This window comes from Gymnodraco acuticeps, unplaced genomic scaffold (genome assembly GCF_902827175.1).
Source record: "Gymnodraco acuticeps unplaced genomic scaffold, fGymAcu1.1, whole genome shotgun sequence".
In the NCBI taxonomy this organism is placed as follows: Eukaryota; Metazoa; Chordata; class Actinopteri; order Perciformes; family Bathydraconidae; genus Gymnodraco; species Gymnodraco acuticeps.
The window spans coordinates 1,623,027-1,646,732 of NW_022990764.1; the positions used below are offsets into that span (position 1 = coordinate 1,623,027).

The following is a 23,706-nucleotide window of genomic DNA, read 5'->3' on the forward strand; positions in this document are numbered from 1 at the left end:
CATTTTAGGTTTTTGTTGCAATAGAGGAGATACAAATTGGCTTTTGCGAGTCACTCTCATTTACTGCCACAATGCCTTACCATTATTATCAACAGTGACTCACGAGATCTTTTGTTGATCTTCAACGGTGCAAAACAACAGCTAGTAGAAAAGTTTGATCAAACAACCTTGTGAAAAACATATTGTAGGGGAAAAGACTTTCAAGTCCTGTTTCTAAGTCTGGGCTTTTATACATGTGATTGAAGCACTTATGATAAGATATTGTTGTTGAAGCATTTAGACGCCTGTGGTTTTAATGCAGAAGTCGTGGTGTTTTCGAAAATAACAAATCATGTCCATGCCTACACAGATCCTTGAAATTGAAATGATTTTCTAAATCATGTCATATATTGCGAGTTCCACTTGAACTATTATTAGTGCATAAATTGAGCTTTTAAAGTGCATTTAAAGGGGAATGCTAATGCAGGAGAAAAGCAAAGGCATTTATTTTGATGATTTATGTTGGCACCCATCAGCCTGTGCGTTTAACAGGATTTTCAACATTTTCCTTCTGTAGGCACAAACCACCTGTGCCAGTCTTACCCCATAAACAAGGTCTACTAAAGAATATGTACATCTTTTACGACTTATTAAACCAAAACTGCAAAGTTGATACAAAAATCTAAGTAAAAGCAACACATTTTAAGGTTATTGTTGGATCTGTTGAACTCCAACACATCGTTACTTTGACTCCCCCTCTAAAAGTCTATCCTCTTTGTCTTTGTTATCGACTGTCTTTCTTTTCTTGTCAATCTTGTGTGACAAGTGCTGGCTGCTGCACTTGTCAATGCACATGGCAGCTCCCTTTAATAGCTTTCACCACACAAATGACAGTTTCTATAATGGCCTTTTAATTATCAAGCCAAATTGTAGCATTTATGGAACACAATGTTCCCTGGGGTCTTACTCATCTGTGTCGGCAGCATCTTTTATTAGAAATTCCACCAACATAACATTATTTTAAGAGTGATGAGGCCTGGAGAAGAACTTTATAGTTGTATGTTCTTTTAATACTGTTCAGAAACTAACATCTTCAAGCATATTTTCCACTGAGTTATCTAAGTAGCTACTTTTTTACCTTACTTTTTTTATATACATACGATTCATTTAAAAATAAATATATATTTTGGTGATAATGAAATCATGAGCAGCTTAAGTTTATTGGTACAACATGGAAGTCATCGTAGTGTGACCCATGATCAGACTTGCGGAGCCAGCAATGAAACAGATCTGCACCAGAAAACAAAATGTTCCCACATTATTTATCCTTAAATCCCATGTCTCTAAACAGCCGCAGTATGACAATTTTTCTCTCTCGATAGTAGAATTTAGAAGAATCATTTTAGCTGCTCTGCAAGTTTCCTTCGTGTAATGCCACAACGCAGAAATGATGTTCTATTGTAAACTTGCTTTTCCATTATCTGAGAGCTAACGATGTTCCATGTCAATGTTTGTGGCCTCTTGTCACATAATGATGAGCTCATACAGTGTTAAGGCTCTGGCGCAGCTGTGGGTGCTAGCAGGCAATTTACTCCTTGTGATTCACCTATAGCTATGCCTGCAGCTCCACACTCAGCAAGCCATATACAGGATATTTAAATGCCTTTCTATCTGTGGTTATTATAATCCTGCCATGGTAGCATGATGCTGCATCTAGTTTCATCAAATCTTAGTATTCTAACAAGGTGACTTTGTGGCAGTTTCTCTAAGTAATTGCACTGTGTGGTTCCTGCAGGTCTGGTGACACAGCCTGATCTGAGGCCTGTTCTCTACGCTCACACCTCAGGCCTGCTTATCTGTCCCTGCTGCTGCAGAAATCCTTTAACCTCTGCTGTCATTCTGCCACTGCGCTGCGGTGTCGGGCTCTCGTTGGAAAAGGTCTGACTCACTGTGGAGAGGATGCAGAGCTGTCAAGCCTCATTGCCACTTAATGAACAAACATATTTCTGTTAGATTCTCATCTTTGGTTAGAAGGAAAATCCATCTACGCTGGTAAGGCAAAATGGTTCTGAACATCACAAATGAACATGCAGTCCACACAAGCTACTCACTAACGAGAATTATTAAGGATAAGATCACAAGTCACAATTAATAGTGGGATATGGACACATCATTATTTTGTCACACATAGAAGTTGCTGAGTTGCCAAGTAAAAATAAGCTCAATTTTACACACTACTAGCAGCCAGCCCATTATCCTAATTTATCATATGTACCCTGTATGGCAGGGGTGGCCAACCAGTCAGAGGTTAAGAGCCACATTTTTTCTATTTTACTGCAAAGAGCCACATCAAACACACAGTCACTGATAACGCTTGTTTCAGTTTTTTGTTTTCTGGAGACAAGATTTCAACCACGTCACTGATGCATTTTTGTGGCATTGGGATATATATTTTTTAAATCCTCTGGAGCAGAGAGAGGAGCTGTGGATTATTGTTATTGATTAATGCATCAGTGTTTCTTAGGGTCAAAAACACTAAACTCACAACTTAAAATGAAAGTGTTTAGTTTATTTAATAAAAGAGCACATGTTCAATGTGAAAAGTGACAGTAGTTATAGATTATTTGCAATTTGGTGCTATATATATATTTAAAAAAAATGAATTTCAGGGGGGGGCACGGGGCTCCGTTGGCGGGGTGCAGCGCCCCTCCAAGACAATGGTAGGGGAAACACTGGATAGTGTTTAATCAACGATAGGTTTTCCCCCCCTCAAAGGTGATTGGTTCACTGCATCACAGGTATTATTGTGATTGGCTCTTGGGCCACATCAAAATTAGACGCGCTGTCATCCTCTCATACTGACACCTGACACCACACATACACACGTAGGGAGAGCCGGGACGAAAGTAACACGGGACGAAAGTAACGGAGCGATTTTATCCGAGCCCAAACAACTTTGACCGGCCAAATTACGTCAGAATGATCAGCATTCAATACTTAACAGACCTACTAAATATCAGGTTTAACTGTCAGGAGTAGCTAGTGTTGTCACGGTACCAACATTTTGGTTTCGATACCAAGTCAAGAATTGCGATTCCGATTCTTTTTCGATACTTTTCTTAAAAAAAGGGAAACAGTCTTAAATGTAATTATTGTGCTTTATTTCACACCAGAACCATAACCATAACACACACTTTTAAACAATGAGAACAATAAATAAAAGAAATGACAAGAATTCGTATTAAATCAAATTAATACATTTCTTACAGACAGGCCTCGTGGTGTCCGTAGGCTTGCTCTCACTGTCAGAGATATAGCTAAAATACTTCCAAATGTCACTTCTGGCGTCTTTTTTGTCAACAAACTGAGGCGCAGCGGCAGTTGCACTCCCACTTGCAGCCATGCTTCTCGTTTTCTCACGTGCTCTGGCAGCTAGCGCGTGCACGAGAGAGGGGAGGCACTTGAGCGTGCTTGAGAGGGGCGGGACTGCAGGCACGGCTGCAGTGCAGGGAGTGGAAGCAGAGCGCTGAACACACACGGCTCTTATTAAACGGCGCTTTCTCACCGGAGTACTTTTCCCCGTCATTCTTAAAGTACCGATACTAATGAAACGGAGGAACGTTTTTAACGGCAGGGTATCGCGGTACCTTTCAAGTATCGGTACACCGTGCAACACTAGTCAGGAGTCAGTGTCTCTCCCCCAAACTCACACATATACAATTCGATATGAACTGAAGAGCCGCATGAAACTAGGCAAAGAGCCGCATGCGGCTCGAGAGCCGCGGGTTGGCCACCCCTGCTGTATGGAGTTGTCGATGTCTTGCTTGAATGAGGGAGAGGGGTCTGCCTGCAGACCTCCACTCTCAGGACAGTTCCGGTGCAGACCTCCACTCTCAGGACACCTCCACTCTCAGGACACCTCCACTCTCAGGACAGGAAGTGCACGCTAAGAATTCCAAAATAAAATCACAGGCCGTGGGGGGACACCCGAGACCGGGCAATGTCCCCGGTAGAAACCGGGGTGAAATAGCAACAAAAAAAAAAAAGCGGGGAAAAGTGAAATAAAGTGTCCAAAAATAGGCACTCGTGAGGCGGGCAGAGTCCCCTGTCAACTCCCGTTACATTCCTCCATGGTGTCATTTGAGCGGGGGGGTCAAAAGAGCTTGACCAAGGCCGACCCAAAGTGCACGGTGGGCGTACTCATCACCTCCGTGATGAGTCTCCATTGTGATTTGAAAACTTCCATCAAACGAGTCCTTCGGTGGGCGGGGAAAAAAAAGCGTCAGAATCGTCACTTCCTGTACTGACAGTGGAGGTGTCCTGAGAGTGGAGGTCTGCACCGGAACTGTCCTGAGAGTGGAGGTCTGCAGGCAGGCTCCCATGGAATGAGGGGAAATTATGCATCCTATAAATAACAAGGCTGTGTTTACTGTGAATCTCACATGACATGGACATTTGTTACTTTACAGACATGGAAGTTCAAGAGATGACATAACAAAAAGTTGGTATATGTTTTGTGTTTTTTGGCAAGACAATTGAGATGTCATGCTCACAGAGGAGGTTGAACTCTTTTCGAGTTGGTATATTTAATAACCAGAGCATTTTTTTCTGGAAAATCACTTTTAGACAAAGTTGTAGCAGAGTGTAAATGTAATCCTAATATTTCCTTTTGATAATCTTCCATAATCAATCTTTAAACTCATGTACCCAAAGCTGCCAAACAAAGCATTAGCTATGCATTAAAATGTATTCAATAATGTATTCAAGTTGCCCCTGAATTGAAAGACGCCAAGCTATTATGCAGGGAACAGTATATGCTGACACATGTTAACGTATTCTATATTCATCTCGTTTTTAAGGGAGGGAAAACAAATCAAGTGTGCTGGTTGACCAATTATTGTGTAAAAGATGTTTGAAACTTGCGAACAGACTTTGCAGCACACTCCACCTTATTCAGCGAGTCAGCAGCTTCTCTTTTGGATACTCAAAAAGAAAATCAATATTGATCAAAATGTTAACATTTACTTTTAAAACATGGTAAATAAGTCCAATCTCCTATTTATTATACGGTTGAATCCTTTATTCCTACATTATGCGGACTCTGTTCTATATGTCAGTATACTGTACGTTATTTAATGTACTTCCCATGGTAGGCAAAATGTGCACGTGTAAGTCAGCGTATATGTTAATACATCTGTATGACGTTTGTAGTTCATGTGTGCGCGAGCTTCCGCCCTTATCTATGCCGCCCACCGCCTATGTGCTGAACCAGCAGCGGGCAGAAGCCACTTCAGGCATTTCAGATGGGTTGTGTTTTGTCAGCATCAATAAAGATGACAAGGAAGCCTGTATATTGGGAGCGCGGTCTGCTGCCATGTGTCATCTGTTTCTTTAGGGCCAATGTGAGGACACAAGGGTACAGGATCTGATTCAGCTCTGGGACTACAGGCAGATCAGGCCCAACAGGCTCATTGTGAAGGTGAATAAAGGCATTAGAGGCCTTGTTGTTACAGTAAAGCTCCGTCCTCTCTTTCCACACTAAGCCTGGTACCGACCAAGGCTGCACCCACAGCCGTTAAATAAGTGTTAGGGAAATAATTGTCCTAGACTCCTAGATATGACGTGCATGACCAACCCTGACGTCTGTTATCTCCTTTAAGGAGATAGGCTGCTTCAGCCATAATGTTGTTGTTCCCATTCTATGACCGGGCAACCCTAGGTCACAGATGGTTTATTGTTGTGGGTATACTGGGACACTTCATTCTCTGTGTTTGTTGACTCCAAGGTGTGAAATATTCGAGGCCATAAGTGTCAGACGCAAGTAACTCAGTGTTCCCGTTTAGGCTATCTTCTCAAATATGTTGATTACTCTCTGCGAAACCAGTTAAATGGGCTAACGAGAGAGAGGCGCTCCAGATTTGACGTGGCAACTCCCGTGCAGTCAGACCGTGGCTGCTGTGACTTGTGATGTGAATTCTCCGGCCGAAGCTCCAAATAAACCATCAGTGTTTGACATCAAAGCTCCTGCTCTTCCTGTGTCTCTTTCCTGAGTCGGTGACTCCCACTGCATTGCTACATAGAAGTTTCCCTTACAATAAGCATAGACCTTGCTTATCGCTCATTACTGCTGTGTTCAGTCTGACTTGTTGATCATTATGTTGAATAGATGTGTCTCATTCTGTGTTGGGGCCGAGCATTGCAAGTCTAATGCATTACACAGAGCAGTGAGTACTCCATGCCTAATCTGAGCCTGATTTACAACTCTAATCCTTGCACCCATTTCATTAGATTGTGCCGTCTTGGCACATAGCCCATGCTATCAAAAGCTCATGGATATTAGCTATATCTATTATACATATATCCATATATCCTCATCGTAAGTGTCTATTAAAATGTGTGAGAGATTATAAAAGCATTAAAGCTATACATTTTTTATTTTAGTAATACCTACAAATCTGAAATTGTTTATTTGTCCTGTAGCGGGTACCTATGGGGTTTCAAAGGGCATCAAAAGGTACAGTGCATTAAACAAAAAGGCAAGCAGGATGAGATGGTTTAGAGAGGCTCAAATGTAAAAAAACACACACAGTGATTCTACTACTGAGAACAGGGCTGTCACTATGTTGTTAAGCTACAGTAAAGACCTGGAGAACAGAGCTCCATACAGGAAGCTATGGATTTCCTCCTTGACTCTCCATAGTGAGAAAACAGCGGGTTGGGGCAGGCATGCAGGCAGGATGCCCGTTCTGCCTGCTATTGCCTTGGAGCAGCTCTGAATATCAGCAGCGACAGAGACCTTAGTGCCTTATGGCAGCAACAGATGTCTCTCTGCTGTGCTTGATCAAAATCATGGTCATCTAATCAGCCAGATTGAACGCCAGCCACTCTTTTCGGAAAGTATTAAGACATAGACGTTTATACCCCTGTAATGAGACCTGCAGAGTAAGCGGAAGCTGCAGGAATTGACAAGGTGACACAACGTGAACAAAACAATTGGATGATGAGTTTAAAAAAGGACATCAAAATGGTGGGCTGAGACGAGTGATAATTGCTGCCGCAGGTATCTCCGTCTCCATTTAGGAAAGATATGCCTTTATTGATCCCCAGAGAGTAAATTCAGGTGTAAAACTTGCACAAAGACAGAAAGTGAGTGCTAATAAATAAATAAATAAATAAGACTAAATACAGATAAAAAAGAGGAACCTGTTAAGCCCCAAAGCTTTCATGACACTGTGGCCGTTTCTCAATCGCGAGTACACATGCTGCAGAGCAACTATTTCAAGTATACTACGTCATAGAGTGGCGCAGAATGCTGGGCATTTAACATGCATTTAAACAGTCCTTCGGCGCCACTCGATTACGTAGTATACTTGAAATAGTTGCTCTGCAGCAGTTTTTACTTGCGATTGAGAAACGGCCTGTGTCTCAGGGCATCTTACTATTTAAAAACCTATTAATGTGTTATATCAGATTAAAGAATAATCTCAGCTAACTGACGATACAAACCATTTTTACCAAAACAAAACACAAGTCTCATAAGAAGCATCTAAATGACCCCTGAGCGAAAAATGCTAACATACTTTGGCACAGAACTCAACATAAAAGACACCCTTATTGTAAAAAATCGTAGCTGCACTTACAAGATATCCGATTAAAGCTGAGGTTCCACAGATTATGTAGGTATATAGTATCATCACTGAGTCATCCGAACTCGTGACAGGGGAGGCAAACACAGACATCACAACACGTACCTTTAGGTAGCTTTTACGGGAGATCGTCTCACCGTAGCTGTCAATCTGATCAAAAGACTTGTTCAATGGCATTAAAACGAGAAAAAACGCGGCTGAATCGGTTAATCCATAGGTTGATAATGTTTCTGTGGAATAATTTTTTTTCATTTATAATCCATAATTCCATTTTTATGTAAAAATCGGAGAGTAAAAGTTAGCTGCTAATGGTAGCCACCAGAGTTATCGCAGCTTCCGGTTTTGGCTATGCGTCAGTCTCACACACACACACATTACCAAATAAGGAGTATGTGGGAGTTCCCCTCGATTCCATTGGCTCTGACGGTTAGAAAGAGATGTCAATCAGCAAAATTGAGCAAGGGAGGACAGAGATAGGTCAAATCCACCCAAATGACCCCAGAAGTGTTTTTTGTTCGCTAAATCTCTCTTAAAAGGTCAAATTTCACTTGTTTTGCATACATCTTGATACAGGGTACTTATTATACGTTTTAGTTTGGATTCCTAAAGCTTTTAGTCTACCATCCCATCATTCAAGGGTGGTTTTCACTATAAGTCTTTTTTTTTTTGGACGGACACAATAATTTACATTTTTTTACTGTGTTTAATCTGAATTTACTTTAAAAATAAAAACATCTATATTGATTCTGACACTTCTACATCCAACTCACAGGTGTAACCTTGCTTTGAGAAAAAAGATTATTAATTTAACCCTTTTAGAAGGGAAGATATGGTCATTTGTTCTGGGAATGTCATTTTCGAGCCTGAGACCTGAAAAACAGGCTCGGGGCTTAACAGGCTAACAACTAATTTAAGAGTAAAAACTACACAAATGTAAAGAAATTACCTATACAAGAACAAGACAAACGTTGCTACTTCAAGTGAAACATATCTAAATGACTTGATAAATAAATATGTAATTTAGTGTACCAAAAACATAATAATTCAAATAAATGTAACACAAATTGACATATTTCAGGTTTATTAGCTTTTTAACTAATTAATTCCCCTATTTATCACCTTTTATTATTTATATTTGTGTATTGTTTTATTCAAGACATTTAAAAAAGATTCTGACTTGTTTAAAAATATATAAATGAAAGGTATTTTTTGCATTTATTTAATTCCCCCAAGTGTACTTTTTATGTAATTTATTCTTTAAAAATAACTTTATACATTTGTTCAATCAATCGGGGGCTCTTTTTGCCTACATAGAGCCACTTTACATACTAGCCAGTTAGCTAGCTCTTGCCGTCCTCTTATCTAATCCATTCTTCCTCCCTGGCTCCGTACAACACGCCTGCTGCTGCTCCCGCTGCTGACTCAGGTCTTCTGCTCTTGTATTTTCCAGCTGGTAGCGCTAAAAAGGTAGAGTATAATATGAGGCAAAATATATAGCATAAGGTACAATTGAACAATAGTTATCATACTGCTAGTAAGAGAGAATAGGAAGAAGACTTATAGTTTACAATTGTTTGGTCCATCATCTATTCTTTCACACACACATACGGGTATTGGGCCGAGCGCGACACCGTACTTCCGGTCTGCGCCGTTTTACGCGAGGTGCAAGCAGCCGTACACCGTCTAGGTGTTGCTAAGCTTCCTGTACTGAATATCATAGTCTATTGCCTTAATCAATATCTAGTCAACTCTAAAATACCACATATAAGCAATGGCATGATAATATTATTGTGACAAGTGGGGTATTCACCTGGTGTTTCCAGAAATTAGACGTAGATGCAGCCAAAATCGACGAAGGCCACTGTCGTTTTTCCATACATCTGCAGGCAGTCTGTAACAACCCACACAGCTCTAGTTTACGCTGGTAACGACCTAAAGCACACCCCTCAAGTCCAGAGATGTAATCCGAAGACATGCAGCGATTTCTTCGGTCGTTAATTCAGAAAAAAAACCTACTGCGCTCTGCCTGGCTAGTTAGCTAGCTGTTTATATTTGTACTTCCAGGATATTAGCACCTCCAGGAAAATGGCGCATTTATATATATTTATATGGCGCGTGTTGCATTGTGGGTAGCTCGTGACGTCACTGTGTGTGAAAGAATATATCTGCTATATATTCAGATCTATATAAGCTTTACACATGCTGATGCTTTATAGTTGTTGTAGCAGGAGTTCAATTTAATGATGTATTTGCATGTTTAAATGTTCTCTCTGTACCTCCATTATCTGTGTGTGTATGGATTCTACACCTCTCTTGTCACTTTCACCTTATGTTCTTTCTCATGCACTTTGGTGGCAGAATCCCACACTGGAGTAATTCCAGATTTTAATCAAATAGACTGTTTGAATCTCTCCCCCTCTCTTCGGCTCACCCTCTTGTCACTATTATTCAGTGTCCTCTGTCCCTTATACATTAAAGGTTTTTCGCTTAGTCTTATATTTCCAGCGTAAACGTATATTTTTTTCTAACCACAGCCCCGTAAATGCATAGAAGACACAGGCGCCTTTGTGTGTGTGGGCAGAAATGGTCTCACAATAGTTCAATCTTTTCGCTGTCTCCGGGGGAAACAATCCTCCGACTATCAGTGCCACATTGTGCATCACTTCGGGTTCAGTCCTGGGGCTTAGCGAGAGAACAGTCAATATTGTTTGTCACCTTCAGGCTATGTGTGCTTTCCTATGAGGAGTGTGTGCAGTACTAAGAATACAGTTCCCCAGATTTCTGGCTAAAAAACTGAGGTTATATTATGACAAATGCTGTGTCAAATGTAAAACCATTAAATGAATAATTCAATTTTCCCTTGACAATTTGCTTAAACTGTAAAAATACAGTATTTCTATTATTCATACTGGCCACATCTGTCTTAAGGAAAGTAAGAATGTGAACAGGGAGGATTGTCTGAAACAAAAGTTGGGAATTTGCAAACTGCATGCATCCTAATTACTCAGTAGGGGTAATGTGTCACACAGAGGATTGATGTCTAATTTCTCCTTCTAATAAATCAGTGTTGTGGCCACTCTATCTCTGTCCTGCGCTTAGAGCTGTATCCGCACTCTGTTCATTTTTGGGTGTGTTTTTGTATCGGGAACAAGCAGACATTAAGATGATCCTTCCCCAGGGATTCTGCATCTTAACACCAGTCTGTGCTGGGCGATAAATGATTGGGATAATGATCTGAAAGTGGAATTGTGATAAGCTCTTTGAATTTTGGGTAAACATGGTAATAACGCTGCTTACTTAAGCATCAAAAAGATTGTGGCAGCTTAAAAGCCAATTAAATTTGAGGAATTAACTTCAAACATCAAGCAATTCAAACCAAAGAGAGTTACATGACATAAATAGATCTTACTATTTCATTGTTCAACTGTGTAGTTCTACCAGTCATAGCAATTTCTTAAGCCACATTGGCCAGCACCATTACAAAGTGATGGTCTTACCCAGAAGTCCTTAGTACTTTGTATCAGCTAATGCAAACTCAACACTTCTTGCTGCTGCTTCCTAGTGAAAGCTTCCCACCAGGAACCCCTGCAAAGCTTTGATTGAGAGGCAGATAGTCTTTTTTTTGCCTACCTATCCTTCTAAGTATATTTACACTATTCATGGTCAATTCACCATCAAGCAGTTTGGCCACAAACATTTTCTTTGGTACTAATAAAGGACTGTCATATATTTTTGTTTTTTGCGTAGCAGGACAAGATGGAATCAGAGTTGCTCTTGGCACTGCACGGGTATTTCGGCCACAGGGAAAGAAATGTCATTAAGGAAGAAGGACTTAGATTCAAGATTAAGGTCTTTAATTATCATGTGCACAAAAATTACAGAGAAGCAGTTATTGCCAATGAAAATCTTGGATCCCAGGCTCCATCCAATCATGCTCATTAAATATGTATAAAAAAACACAACCATGCAACTAAAAGCTTAATGAGAATCTAATAGTTCAAATTGAACTATAGGAAACAAATGTAAAAATAAAGTAACATATACGTTTCTCTTCCCGCATTCTCCCTCTCACTGCAGCTGAGCTTCACATATCTACAAATGAGGTAGAGGAGAGGAGAGCAGTGGAGAGTGTAAAGCAGTAGTTTGGGGGAGGGGTGTGTGCTCGAGCATGTCCACAATGTGAAAGGAAATTTCACTGCACCCTCAGGGAACATCGGAGAGTAGGTGTGAAAAGTAGGCTGGTCTTAGTGTAGTAGAGAAAAACTTCCTCAAACGGGTCACAGAAGAGGCTCAGAGTGTGTGTGTGTGTGTGTGTGTCTGCGGGTGAGAGCAGCTGGCTGTGAATGAAATTGAGCATGGTAATGGACATTACATGGGACGACTAAGGGTAGCATTGTGAAGATCATGCCATCTGTACATAGAGTTATGGTGAGTGAGGCCTTTTTGCAAGAGTTTTTAGATAATCCCTAATACTGCCAGTGTAGAGGTGTTGGTGAGTAAAAAGATAGGTCTGAGTATAGTGTGTGTAATACATTTTATTTGTACAAAATACCCTGTTTGTGTCTTGTGAGTGTGATGATGTAGTGCTTGGAGTTTGAGAGCTGTGCAAGTAATGACCTCGCTCGGCCTGGATAATTAGTCAAATGCTGATTTCTCCTCGACTTCTATAGGAACAAGACCATCGAGGCTAAATATCACAGACTGAAGTGGTGATTTTCTCTCTGTGTGGGAGGGAGAAATGGCAGCACCATAAAGTGTGTGTGTGTTCTCTATTTTCTGAGCCACTGATGAGCTAACATTTATATTTGGAATTACCTTGTGTGCCTTAGGCTTCTTCTTTGTTTCATCATTAACCTACATGTCATGATGAAGCACAACACTGGTAGCTGTCATAGTGTTAACCTGCCTCCCTCGTGTTGGCTTTTTATTTGGCAAATCAAAGTGCATAAAGCTCTCCCAGATGATAATGAATTAAAGAGTGTTCTTTTTTTTATGCGTAGGAGCTCCAGTTTGAGCGGCTTACAAGGGAGCTGGAAGTGGAGAGGCAGATTGTGGCCAATCAACTGGAAAGATGCAGACTTGGGGCCGAGTCGCCAGGCGCTGGTAGCAGCAGGTAATGAAAGGATACACACACACACACACACACACACACACACACACACACACACACACACACACACACACACACACACATACACACACACACACCCTCAGCGCTACAATCCTACACATGGTATTTTCATCCTTCACAGCAGTGACCATATTCCATAGTGTAACCTTATGGCAGAGTGATGAAGCATTCCAATGTGCTCAAATATGGCTGGACTGTAAATCAAAAAATGTCCCCTTCCTTTCCTGTTATTTAGAAAATCATATAATTGCTGAAATGTTATCTTAGCAGATCATGGTCATTGGTGGTTAGCTTTTTCAATTTGCAGAATATTGTCATGGTTAATCGACTCAAATCACCTTTCTGTTAACTCTAAATGAAAACATAAACAGCTGACTTTGTAGGCAAAATATTAAGTCTGTGTGTATCAGTGACATAATGTGAATGATAATAAAGTGTTGTTTGCTCAGTGAAGCGCTGCTGTCAGAGTGGCACGAGTGAAGCTCTAAACTCTGAGTTTGTTCTGGGAACTCATTCCCTTTTCATCAGCTGAGACACGAGGCGGCCTGGTGCTCACACCTCAGTGACCACACATTCTGTCCCGCTCCCCGTGGCTCATGTCAGGTTCATTTGCACAGCTCAATACCACGTACAATATCTCAATGCGCTTCACACAGAGCCGCTGTGGAGAAAGGTTGACACTAGTCTTACATTATCGATCGTTAACCTCAATGTAATTTGAGAAATATGTGGTGGAGATGGCGTTGATATACATTAATTAAAGCTGTATAACTCATACGCAAAATAACTATACTGATAATGAAATACTGCAGGATAGAAGCATAAAGGTCAACATATTTAGATAAACATAATCTGAATATGTATGTCTGTATTTTTACATTCAATTCGTACTAAATGTTATGTGCATGTTTTGTAACATGTATTCATGCACCACTGTTTTTAATTGCAGTTTCACTTATTAAACAGTTAATCTGGACCATCGTTTAGGTCTAATGAAAACATAATTCCTTAAAGTGGCAAGGGAAATTACAGTAGAGTTTAATAGACTGTGACATTTAAGATAGTGCTTTCAGGCAATTTTCAGAATTATTCATATTTTTTTTATTTCTGCTTTTGCTTATTTACTTACATTATGACCAGGAGTTTTAATGGCAAAGCATTGTGCTGTTTTGACCCCTATCCACTGCTGCGTAACTGTTTTAGTCGTATATGTTATGTCGCAACTACAAGTTTATGATTACATAAAAGGACCTAGTTTATCAAACCCTTTTTGTATGTGTCCATGCCCAAGAATGCATGTTAGTGTGTCCCTAAACACTGAGGGACTGCTTCACTAACTGGGACATTAATGCAAGCATGGTCAATAATTAGGGTACACCCAAGTGGTTATTCAAATTGCGACTTTTGTCCTCTTTTCCAACATCCCTTCAACACAGGATGGTTATAAATATGGATTACTCTTTCATATGGAAATAACAGCACGGTAAAAGGTGTGAAATACATGCCTCTGGTAGGTCATCAAACTACAATAACGGCTCAGTTTGGCAGGATCTTCCCTCTTCTTTGCTCCCTGCTTCATTAAAAAGTATCCACTATTTTGAAACCGTGACTGATTGTCCAAAGTACTCTAACTAATGCCGTGTTTACACTTTGTGACTTTAGCACAGATGTTTTTTTTGCAGACAGTTATTATAGCTTCCTGACAAAAGATCATAGTAAAAATGGTGTTGGCTCTTCATACGCAAAACGGTGCTTGAGCATTATCTGTTACTCATCCCAGATATGGAGCAGGCTAAATATCTAGACATGTTTTTAACTTTGCTGCATCCAGAGAAAAAGGCTATACATATTAGACAGATGGAAACAGGCAATTTTGTGACCGTATGTGACTACTACAAAGTCATCAAGCTTGACCTGTGTTGCTTCCCGCATGTTTTTCATGACAAAATGTAGTTTTGGAGACCAGACATAATGTGGATTCCTCCTGGTGAAAGTTATTTTACTCTGTCCCTCTTTGTTCTCAGTAATGAAGTGACTTTCAATTATAAGACGGCCAGTTGTTTAATGTGAGTAGTTCAGCCATCTACCTTTAGAGTTAAGTAGAGTAAACTTTAGTGTGAACTTGACTCAAGACTACCAGAACTTGTTGTTCAATACCATCCCAGACCCACATCACCAAATAAATGGTAGTGATCCTTCAATTTTTTTTGCAAATGGTCCCTTGATGTCAGGTGAGACAAATTTGTCTTGAAATGGACCATGAAAGCATTGGGTTATATCTGGATACATGACACTTGGTCTGAATAGGGGCTGTAATGGCTCTGTGGTCTCTTCTAACTTTGTGATAATAATCCCTTTGCCCTTTCACAATGCATTCTGTCACTCCAGCCTGCATACCTGCAAATAACACCCACCTATACCTGCAGATTGTAGCACTCAGGTTTAGAGTGTCAATTTCCCCTTTTTAGAGAGGCACAGGTATAGAGCCGCTTCAAGTGCTGCCAAAAAAGGTCTCGACAACAGCTCTCTGAATATACCACAGCCAGGCTATTGACTTTCATTTCCACTTTGAGAAATACAGCCTTTTAAACCTTAATTTTAGCTTTCCTTTGGTTGTCCCGCAGTCACTCGCTCCCCAATGACATTAAACAAACTGAGTGGCACATCAAGATTCATTTTAGAATAAATGTTAGAGGACCAGGCAATGTTTATTTTTCTCAATGAAATGATTGCCTCTAATAGAACCTTTTTTTGTCTGTGCCAATTGCAATACAAATTAGCTTTCACATGTTTTGTGCAGCTTGTTGAATGGGTACATAAGTGGAAGGTGAACAACATTAATGATTGAGTGATTGGTGAACCATACAAGCTAAATACCAGAAAATATTGAACAAATGTCGGCCAAAACAAAAGCCATAACAACCATCTTAGTTGATCATTACAATATTAAAAAACATCAGAGTGTTGTAACCACTATGTTTATAATGATTTAATGTATATTACTATCAAGACGCTTCATCAAAGAAAATATTTAAATAAATCGGGAACAATTTTGGGAAATCGGGCAGTCTGTGTTTCAGAGTCCAAAGCTAGCTCCAAAAAAGTCCCTGCCTAAGGGATAGTGCTGTCCTTTAATGAGTGAGTGGAATTTGTAATTGCAGTGCTGAGGCTTTTGATTGACCTACCAGCTCTGAACAAACTGTACAGTGTATTTTCTCACAGTAAGCAAGCACTAGTTGCAGCTAGCAGGATTAAGAGTGGACATTTTATTACCAAAGTCCTGTTTGCTTGTCGTTACATATTGAAGCAAACATGAATCCCCATTAAACAGCAGATTGTTGCTACTTAGTAGACTGTCTTTTTGTCGTGAGACCCTTTGATCTTCACTATTTATCTGTTTTTTCTTTGTGTGTTAAAATTGCAGTGCCTGATTTAATTCCTGTGTAGAGTTCTTGGGACTGTTCAGTCGAAAAGGGCACGGGTTGCCAGTTAAGTGATGCAGTTGATTTGCAACACTTGGTCTGACAGTGCTGATGTGGCTTGACATTGTAAAGGAGCAGACCGTTAGTTCTTTCTACTGTGCCCTCATGTTCAAATTCACAAGAGCCTACTGTGAAGCTGTGCAACCTGATTTATACATTGATTCATTAGTTGTAGAGGAAAATCAATAGGGCTTCTCTTCAGTTACATTTAGGATACAAACCCAAAAAGCTATTAATTGTCAAGGATTTACTTCACTATAGTAATATTTGACTTACTCTTTGGCATGCAGAAGGCCATAGAACCTCTCAGAATCATAGGTTAGGGTTGAATAATGGGTTAATAATCAGGTCTTTCCTGCTGAAATCCACCCTTTTGTCATCAAGGTTTTGTATAAACAAATCCAATGAAGAGCACATTATCTCACTTACAAGATGTTTCAAAAATCTTCTTACTTACTACTAATCGCATTTTAACATGTAAACTACATGTAAACGCATCCACTTTTCACACTGGGGGCCTGTATCCATCCACCACCTCCTGGGGACTCTATAAAGAAAACATGCAACACCCTTTTCACACCTTTTTTAAAGCCAGAGAAGGACAAATAAAAGGCTGTCATCGGACATTTGTGTGTGAATGGAGATTAGCTTTTAAACATTTAGCTCAAACTGCTTGGCTCAATAGCTCAGCAGGAGGACGGCAGAGGCTTAAGGCTCGAATGGGAGTCGTTACACTTCACGACACCGCCAGCGTTGGCCACCACCTTCTTTTCTACAGGCATAGAGGGAGTGGTCATCAAACTTGACCTCTGGCAAAACTCCTAAAAGATGCAACCGCCCCCCGACCAGAAGGGTTGATGGGAAATAAAGTATCCTGTCAGGGTTCGGCCTGTTGTTTATCAGCATTGGCAGTTTTACAATCTCCCAACGCTTCCTCCACCCACCCAGCCAGCCGGTCGGCACGCATGGTGCATCATTGTTATGGCCGCCGTTCTTTTACTTCATCTGCCGTGGTTCAATGGAGCACAACTTGCCCAACTTCCTCTTTTTAATTGCCTGCATGCTCATTACAATTCTGAGTGCTGTGTTTCTTAAAGCTCATCCAGTGTCACCTTAGATGGAAAAATAGCAGCAGTTGCAACATCAGGTGCACGATAGTAATGAGCAAATGGAGGATATTAACGAGAAACGGTTTGAAACACTGCTCTAAGGTCTCCTGCTCGGCCTCTGACTGTCGTAACAACAGGCTTTCAGAAAATAGCTGTGAAGAAAGTAAATGGCCTTCACATTGGTCAGAAAGTATTTTCAAAGGTACATTATGTGGCTATTAATGTGCCTTTCTCTTCTCCTGAAGCCTTGTCTATAAATTATCATTATAATGAAATGCATTTGCTGCAGGATAACTATACTCTTTCTTTTAAATATATTCATACCATTCAGTAAATACACTTTCGCTTAGCTTTATAGTTATGTGTACAATTTAAGTTATTATTTTGACTTTGCTTCAGTTTTATTTATACAATGAGGAGCATCTTTGAGCATTCTAATATAGGTTTTTAAAAAACATATTGGGACTTGCACTGTTTTCTTGAACTCGCATCCTACATAAATAGTAGTGACCTGACTGATAGTTGTGAAAAGAAACTCTCAAGACATACTGTAAACAACCTGACACATTGATTGCAGGAATATGTGTGAGGTTACTGATGTTAAGGATTGTTCAAGGCATAGGATGGATTTATAGTTCTTCATTAAAAGGTTATGCCATACTTATAACAGTTACGTGTGCAGACTCTTCGACTTTGCTGTAGGCTGTCATCAAATGTAAAACCGGTTACACTGGGAAATATAATTAAAGATTGTACGCCCTGATTATACACAATTCATGCGTCTATCTCTGCGATGCCATCAGCTATTGAACTATCAATCAAAACCTTATCTGTAGGTATCTATGGTGGGACTCCGCTAACCCCTTGCATCAACTATCAATCCAGCTAAAGGGTTACCAAAGCCAGCCTGTTTTCTCTATCATGAAGAGAGCAGGAACTATTACTTCCACTGCCATCTCCCATATTTAGCTGGATGGGATTCTTCCAGTTGTAGTGGGTTCACCAGTTCCTCCATGTAGTTCTCATTCATAACACTCCGTTCGATGTCTCACTATGGGATGCGCCTCATCGCGGAGCAAACAGAAGCATCAATCTCATTACGCCAATCCTGATTGGCTGGTGATCTTGATGTCAGCGTCAGGGAATTCACCCCCTATAAGTAGCTTGTGCCACGACGCATGCGTCATTCAAACACCTCTTCTCGCTTCAGAGCACATCTCTATAGTAGCCGGACAAGCTTAACGGTCCACAGACTGAACCCAAATATAACCATTTCGGTCGACGGGCGCTCGCCGGCTACTCCTTCTGCTTCGCAAGAAGACGGTAATACTAACGCCAGTTAGTATTAAAATCGACCTCGCCGTTTCTTTCCCCGGAAAGTAAGGTAAGGTTTTGATTTTTCTCAAGCTAGCTACGCACCTGTTGCTAGCTAGCTTCCCCTTACTACCGACACCACGGTAGCGAGGACGCTTTTCTTTTTCTCTCTCACGGAGAAGAAAAGGATTAGAAGTATATTGACACACCAGTCAATATTCTTTGAGAACAAAGGACCCACACCGTCCCTTTTTCTCCGGATTAAGGACGGGTTGGTAACACTTTTTCTCTCAACGACGTACCTGTTACGAGCGGGTCCTCTCCACGCCACGAGGCGAACAAGATGGACGCCTCTCCCCCTCACACCAGAGGAGTCAGGGACTCGGAGGCTCGGTCATGCGGCTGCGGGTTGAAGATAGCAGGCACAGACTCACACCAGGTCTGCTCGTCCTGCCTCGGGCTGGAACACGCCAAGGAGGCTATCGACAACCTCGGCTCGTGCGGGCCAGTTTCACCCGAAAGAGCCTCCACCGACGGCTAGCACACCAAGCTAGCTTGTTGGAACAGGACTCCCTCATGTCCACTGATTCGCCATTTGGCAATCAAGACACGGGGGCGTCCGCCGCAGAGACTGAGCCCCTCACTGTGTCGGTCTGGGGCTCATTATCTGCGATGGCTGCAGAACCGGAATCCCGCGCCCTGGCAGGCCGGGACCCGGTGACGGCAAGACATGCGGGAACGGGACCCCACGCTTTACCGAGCTGGGGCTCCCGGTTAGACCTCACCATGGTCTCACCCACGGAGGATGTCCTCGAGCTGGACTACGATGAGGACGAAGAGGACGCCTCGGTGTTCCTCCTGTCCGAGTCGGATGAACATGAAGAGGACATCTTCATGTCACCCCTCAGGCTGCAAAGCCTGGAGCGAGGGCTGCTCTCCCGGGCGATAGCACACCAGCTTCGCCCTGTCTGAGCATGGACCTGCAGGCCGTGTGTAAACGCGCCGCGGCCAGACTCGACATCCCGTGACCTGAAATGGCCAAGGAGACCTCCAGGTCCCGCTACGAAGGAAAACATTTTCCCCAAGCAGCGCGGACAAAGAGGCAACTCCTTCCGGTCTTCCCGGAGATGTTGGATGAGGTGTCGGTCTCGTGGAGAGACCGGCCCTTCAGCAACAAGGTCCCAATCCAGGGTGCCTCCTCCCTAGACTGTGACGGAATGGAGAAGCTCGGCCTGCTCCGCATACCGCCCATGGAACCGCTGGTAGCGGCCCACCTCCTACCGAGGATGGGCCCGTCACCAAGCTGGAACCCCACGCTGCCAGCAAAGTCGGACCGATTTCAGTCGACAATGACTGAACGGTCCTACAAAGCCGCAGCGTTGTCCGCCAGGGCCCTGAATGTGTCCTCGCTGCTAACCGCTTACCAAGCGGAGCTCTGCGAGGACCTGTCGGGTAACCCGGGGGCAGCCACTCTGGACGAGATGGCAGCGGTCACGGACATTTGTCTTGGTGTCCAACGCTGCGCCGTCCAGGCCACGGGCAAGGCAATGGGGATCATGGTGGTGCAGGAAAGAGCGAGATGGCTCAACCTCACCAACCTCCCAGACCGGGAAAAGGAGGATGTGCTGGATATGCCCATCGTTCCCGAGGGAATTTTCGGGTCCGCTCTTGCTTCCATGCAAAGGAGGTGTGAGTCGAAAAAGAAGGAGGACGAGGCACTCCACCTCTGCCTCCCTCGAAGGGTCTAGCCGCTGCCTTCGCAGCAGCAGTCCTTCGCAGCAGCAGTCCTTCGCCCAAGCTGCCTCGAACCCTGCTCGGTTTAAAACACCGAATACGCAGAGGTCGCAGCCCGCCCCGAGTCCCCAGCCCAGGCTGGAGACGAGGGCGAGCTGGCCTAGAAAATCTCCGGTTCCGGCTGCAGCTCAGGCGCAGCCAACCCAGAATTTCGGCCAGCAGTCGAGGAAGAAGAAGCGAGCGGCGTGACAGCCCCTCCTTCTCCCCTCTGTGACAGAGCTGGAAGTCCACGGTTCCCCAGCTCTAAATGTGTTCCCGCCGCCTCGAGAGATGCCTCAACACCATCCTCAAGTCCGCACAAACACATGTCACACATTTGTTGATTTTTCTGTTATACAAATTTTGCCGCTGACGCATCCAGGCTTCAGGCCGAGGGCGCAGCTCAAAAAAATTATAAGAAAAACAATAAAACCAATAAACAGCCCGTCAACTGTTCCCCTTCTGAGAGCAGCTACGGCATCTCTCAAAAGGCGGATTACAGATGGGTCTGTGAAGGCACCACCGTCACGCGCATGCGCAGTGCCGGCTGGGGCTTTAAAGGCACCACCGCCACGCGCATGCGCAGTGCCGGCTGGGGTTGTGAAGGCACCACCGTCATGCGCATGCGCAGTGTCGGTGGGGATTGTCGAAAAGGGGCACCACTGTGTTCAGACACTAGAGGGCCCCATAACACAACAAATAGAGACTCAAGAGGGGAAGAGACGTGACATCTCCACTGGCTCTAAGGAGCATGCAGTGGAAGATGCTCACATCATCTGCTTGGGTTTTCAAGACAGTAACACGGGGCTACAGACTCCAATTCGCTGTCATCCCCCCTCGCTTCTCGGGCATTCTGCATTCGCAGGCCCGAGGAGAGTCAGCCCATATTCTGGAGAGAGAGATTCTCTCTCTCCTAGAAAAGAGGGCTATATCTATTGTACCCGCCGAGCAGAGTCAGGGTGGCTTCTATTCCAAGTACTTCCTCGTTCCCAAACGGGGAGGGAACGGAATTCGGCCAATACTTGATTTGAGGGCTCTGAACAAATATCTAAAAAGATATAAGTTCAGAATGCTCACTCACACATCTCTGCTGCGGCTCGTGCGACAAGACGACTGGTTTACATCAGTCGACCTGAAAGATGCGTATTTTCACATCCCAGTATATTACCCACACAGGAAATATCTGAGATTCGCATTTCAGGGGATCTGTTATGAATACAGAGTACTCCCCTTCGGTCTGTCTCTCAGTCCAAGGGTGTTTGTGCGATGTACGGAAGCCGCGATAGCCCCGTTAAGACAACAGGGTATTCGCCTGGCGACCTACCTGGACGACTGGTTGCTTCTCGCACAGTCGGAGCAGGAGGCTGTTACACAGACAAATGTCCTCGTAAAGCACCTGCTCAACCTGGGTTTCATAATAAACACAGAGAAGAGCATGTTGTGCCCCGCGCAGACTATACTCTTCCTGGGTTTACGCCTGAACTCGGTGCCCTTTTCAGCTCGCTTGTCAGCGGAAAGAGTGAAAGCTTTCAGAGATTGTCTCGCTCTTTTCCAGCTGCGCAAACATGTTCTCTTCAGATCATGCCTGCGATTGCTGGGGCTCATGGCGTCAGCCATCCTGGTCGTACGACTGGGACGCTTACACATGAGGGAGTTTCAGCGCTGGGTGGCCGCCCTAAAACTAAACCCTGCGCGCCATGGCGCGCGGAGAGTTATGGTTACTGTGAAATGCGCAATGGCACTGCGCCACTGGCTGCACCCGACTTTTCTAGTACGAGGTGTGCCTATGGGTGCTGTCCTTTCACGGAAAGTGGTCACCACGGACGCATGTCTGACAGGTTGGGGAGGTATTTATGAAGGTCGCCCGGTGAGGGGTCTCTGGAGCAGAGACCTCCAGCGGGCGCACATAAATTACCTGGAGCTTTTAGCGGTGTTTCTCACCCTAAAACGCTTTCTGCCTTTCTTCAGGGGACATCACGTCCTTGTGAGGACAGACAATACGACCACAATATCGTATATTAACCGCCAAGGGGGTTTGCGTTCTCTCCAGTTACACACACTGGCGCGCAAACTATATCAGCTGCTGTGCGGGCAGCCATGGCAGCTCCCACTACGCAGGGACATACTGTCCCAAGCGGGGGGGGCGATCTTTCACCCACACCCAGAGCGCTTGGCTCTATGGGCCTGGCCCGTGAGTGGTACAATCTGAATACAGTGTGACATGAAGCTGACCCTGGCAGCTGCCAAGCGAGCCAGTGGCACTCATGCACTATCTGTACAGTCTTCATGCACTCAGTTCGCCCCAGGGCAAACAGAGTGTGGTTGAAGCCCAACCCTGCTTTTATCTTAAGGCGGTTGGTTCAGGTACCACATTTGACATTGAGGCATCCTCCCCGCCACTGTATTCCTCCGGGGAACAGCGGCCGGATTTGCCGTGTCCAGCCCGTGCTTTACGCACGTACAGGGACAGATCAAGGGTGCTTCGTCATAATGACCAACCCCTTGTGTCCTGGGCTAACCCTTATAAGGGCAAGCCTGTTACTAAGCAACGGCTCTCCCACTGGTTTGTGGAAGCAATTGCTTTGGGGCTCATACGAGTCAGAGTTCGCAGGCACCCTCGGGTCCGCGAGCTCTTTCGACTCAGGGTCTGGCTGCATCCTGGACTCTGTCCAGGATGTCTCCCATCCAAGACATTGGTGCAGCGGCGAGCTGGTCCTCGCCGCTCACTTTTGTCCGCCTCTTAACAGGCTGGACGTTCTGCTCCCAGTGTGACTCAAGCAGTGCTGGGCACCTGGTTGAGTCAGAGCTCTACCTGTTAAGTTCTGGTTGGTTTGGTGATTTTCGAGATAAGCTCGTCTGACAATACGGGAGCTACAATTTCCCATAGTGAGACATCGAACGGAGTGTTATGAATGAGAACTATAGGTTACTTACGTAACCCCAGTTCTCAGAGTAACATGAAGTGAGATGTCTCACCAGACGGCCCTCCTTGCTATGATGAAGCGAGAAGAGGTGCTTATTTTGAATGACGCATGCGTCGTGGCGCAAGCTACGTATAGGGGGTGAATTCCCTGACGCTGACGTCAAGATCACCAGCCAATCAGGATTGGCGTAATGAGATTGATGCTTCTGTTTGCTCCGCGATGAGGCGCATCCCATAGTGAGACATCGAACGGAGTGTTATGAATGAGAACTGGGGTTACGTAAGTAACCTATAGTTTTCCTTCTATCAGGAATAAATGCCTTTGGCCAAAGGCCTATGAAACATTGGA

At 43.6% G+C, this 23,706-nt stretch overlaps 1 protein-coding gene across 6 annotated transcripts in view; it reads left to right on the forward strand.

Moving 5' to 3' along the window:
- The window catches only part of pkp4 (plakophilin 4), a 95,334-nt gene that overhangs the window by 29,734 nt on the left and 41,894 nt on the right, over positions 1 to 23,706 (forward strand). For 4 of the 6 annotated variants that reach the window (XM_034232423.1, XM_034232421.1, XM_034232422.1 and 1 more), the window contains one exon: positions 12,626 to 12,738. The exons of 1 other annotated variant lie outside the window; for it this stretch is intronic. In XM_034232423.1, coding sequence (XP_034088314.1) covers positions 12,626 to 12,738 — 113 coding nt within the window. Of the gene's footprint in view, positions 1 to 11,901; positions 12,054 to 12,625; positions 12,739 to 23,706 lie in introns of those variants that run through there. One more of the 6 variants, XM_034232424.1, reaches the window with a different exon arrangement.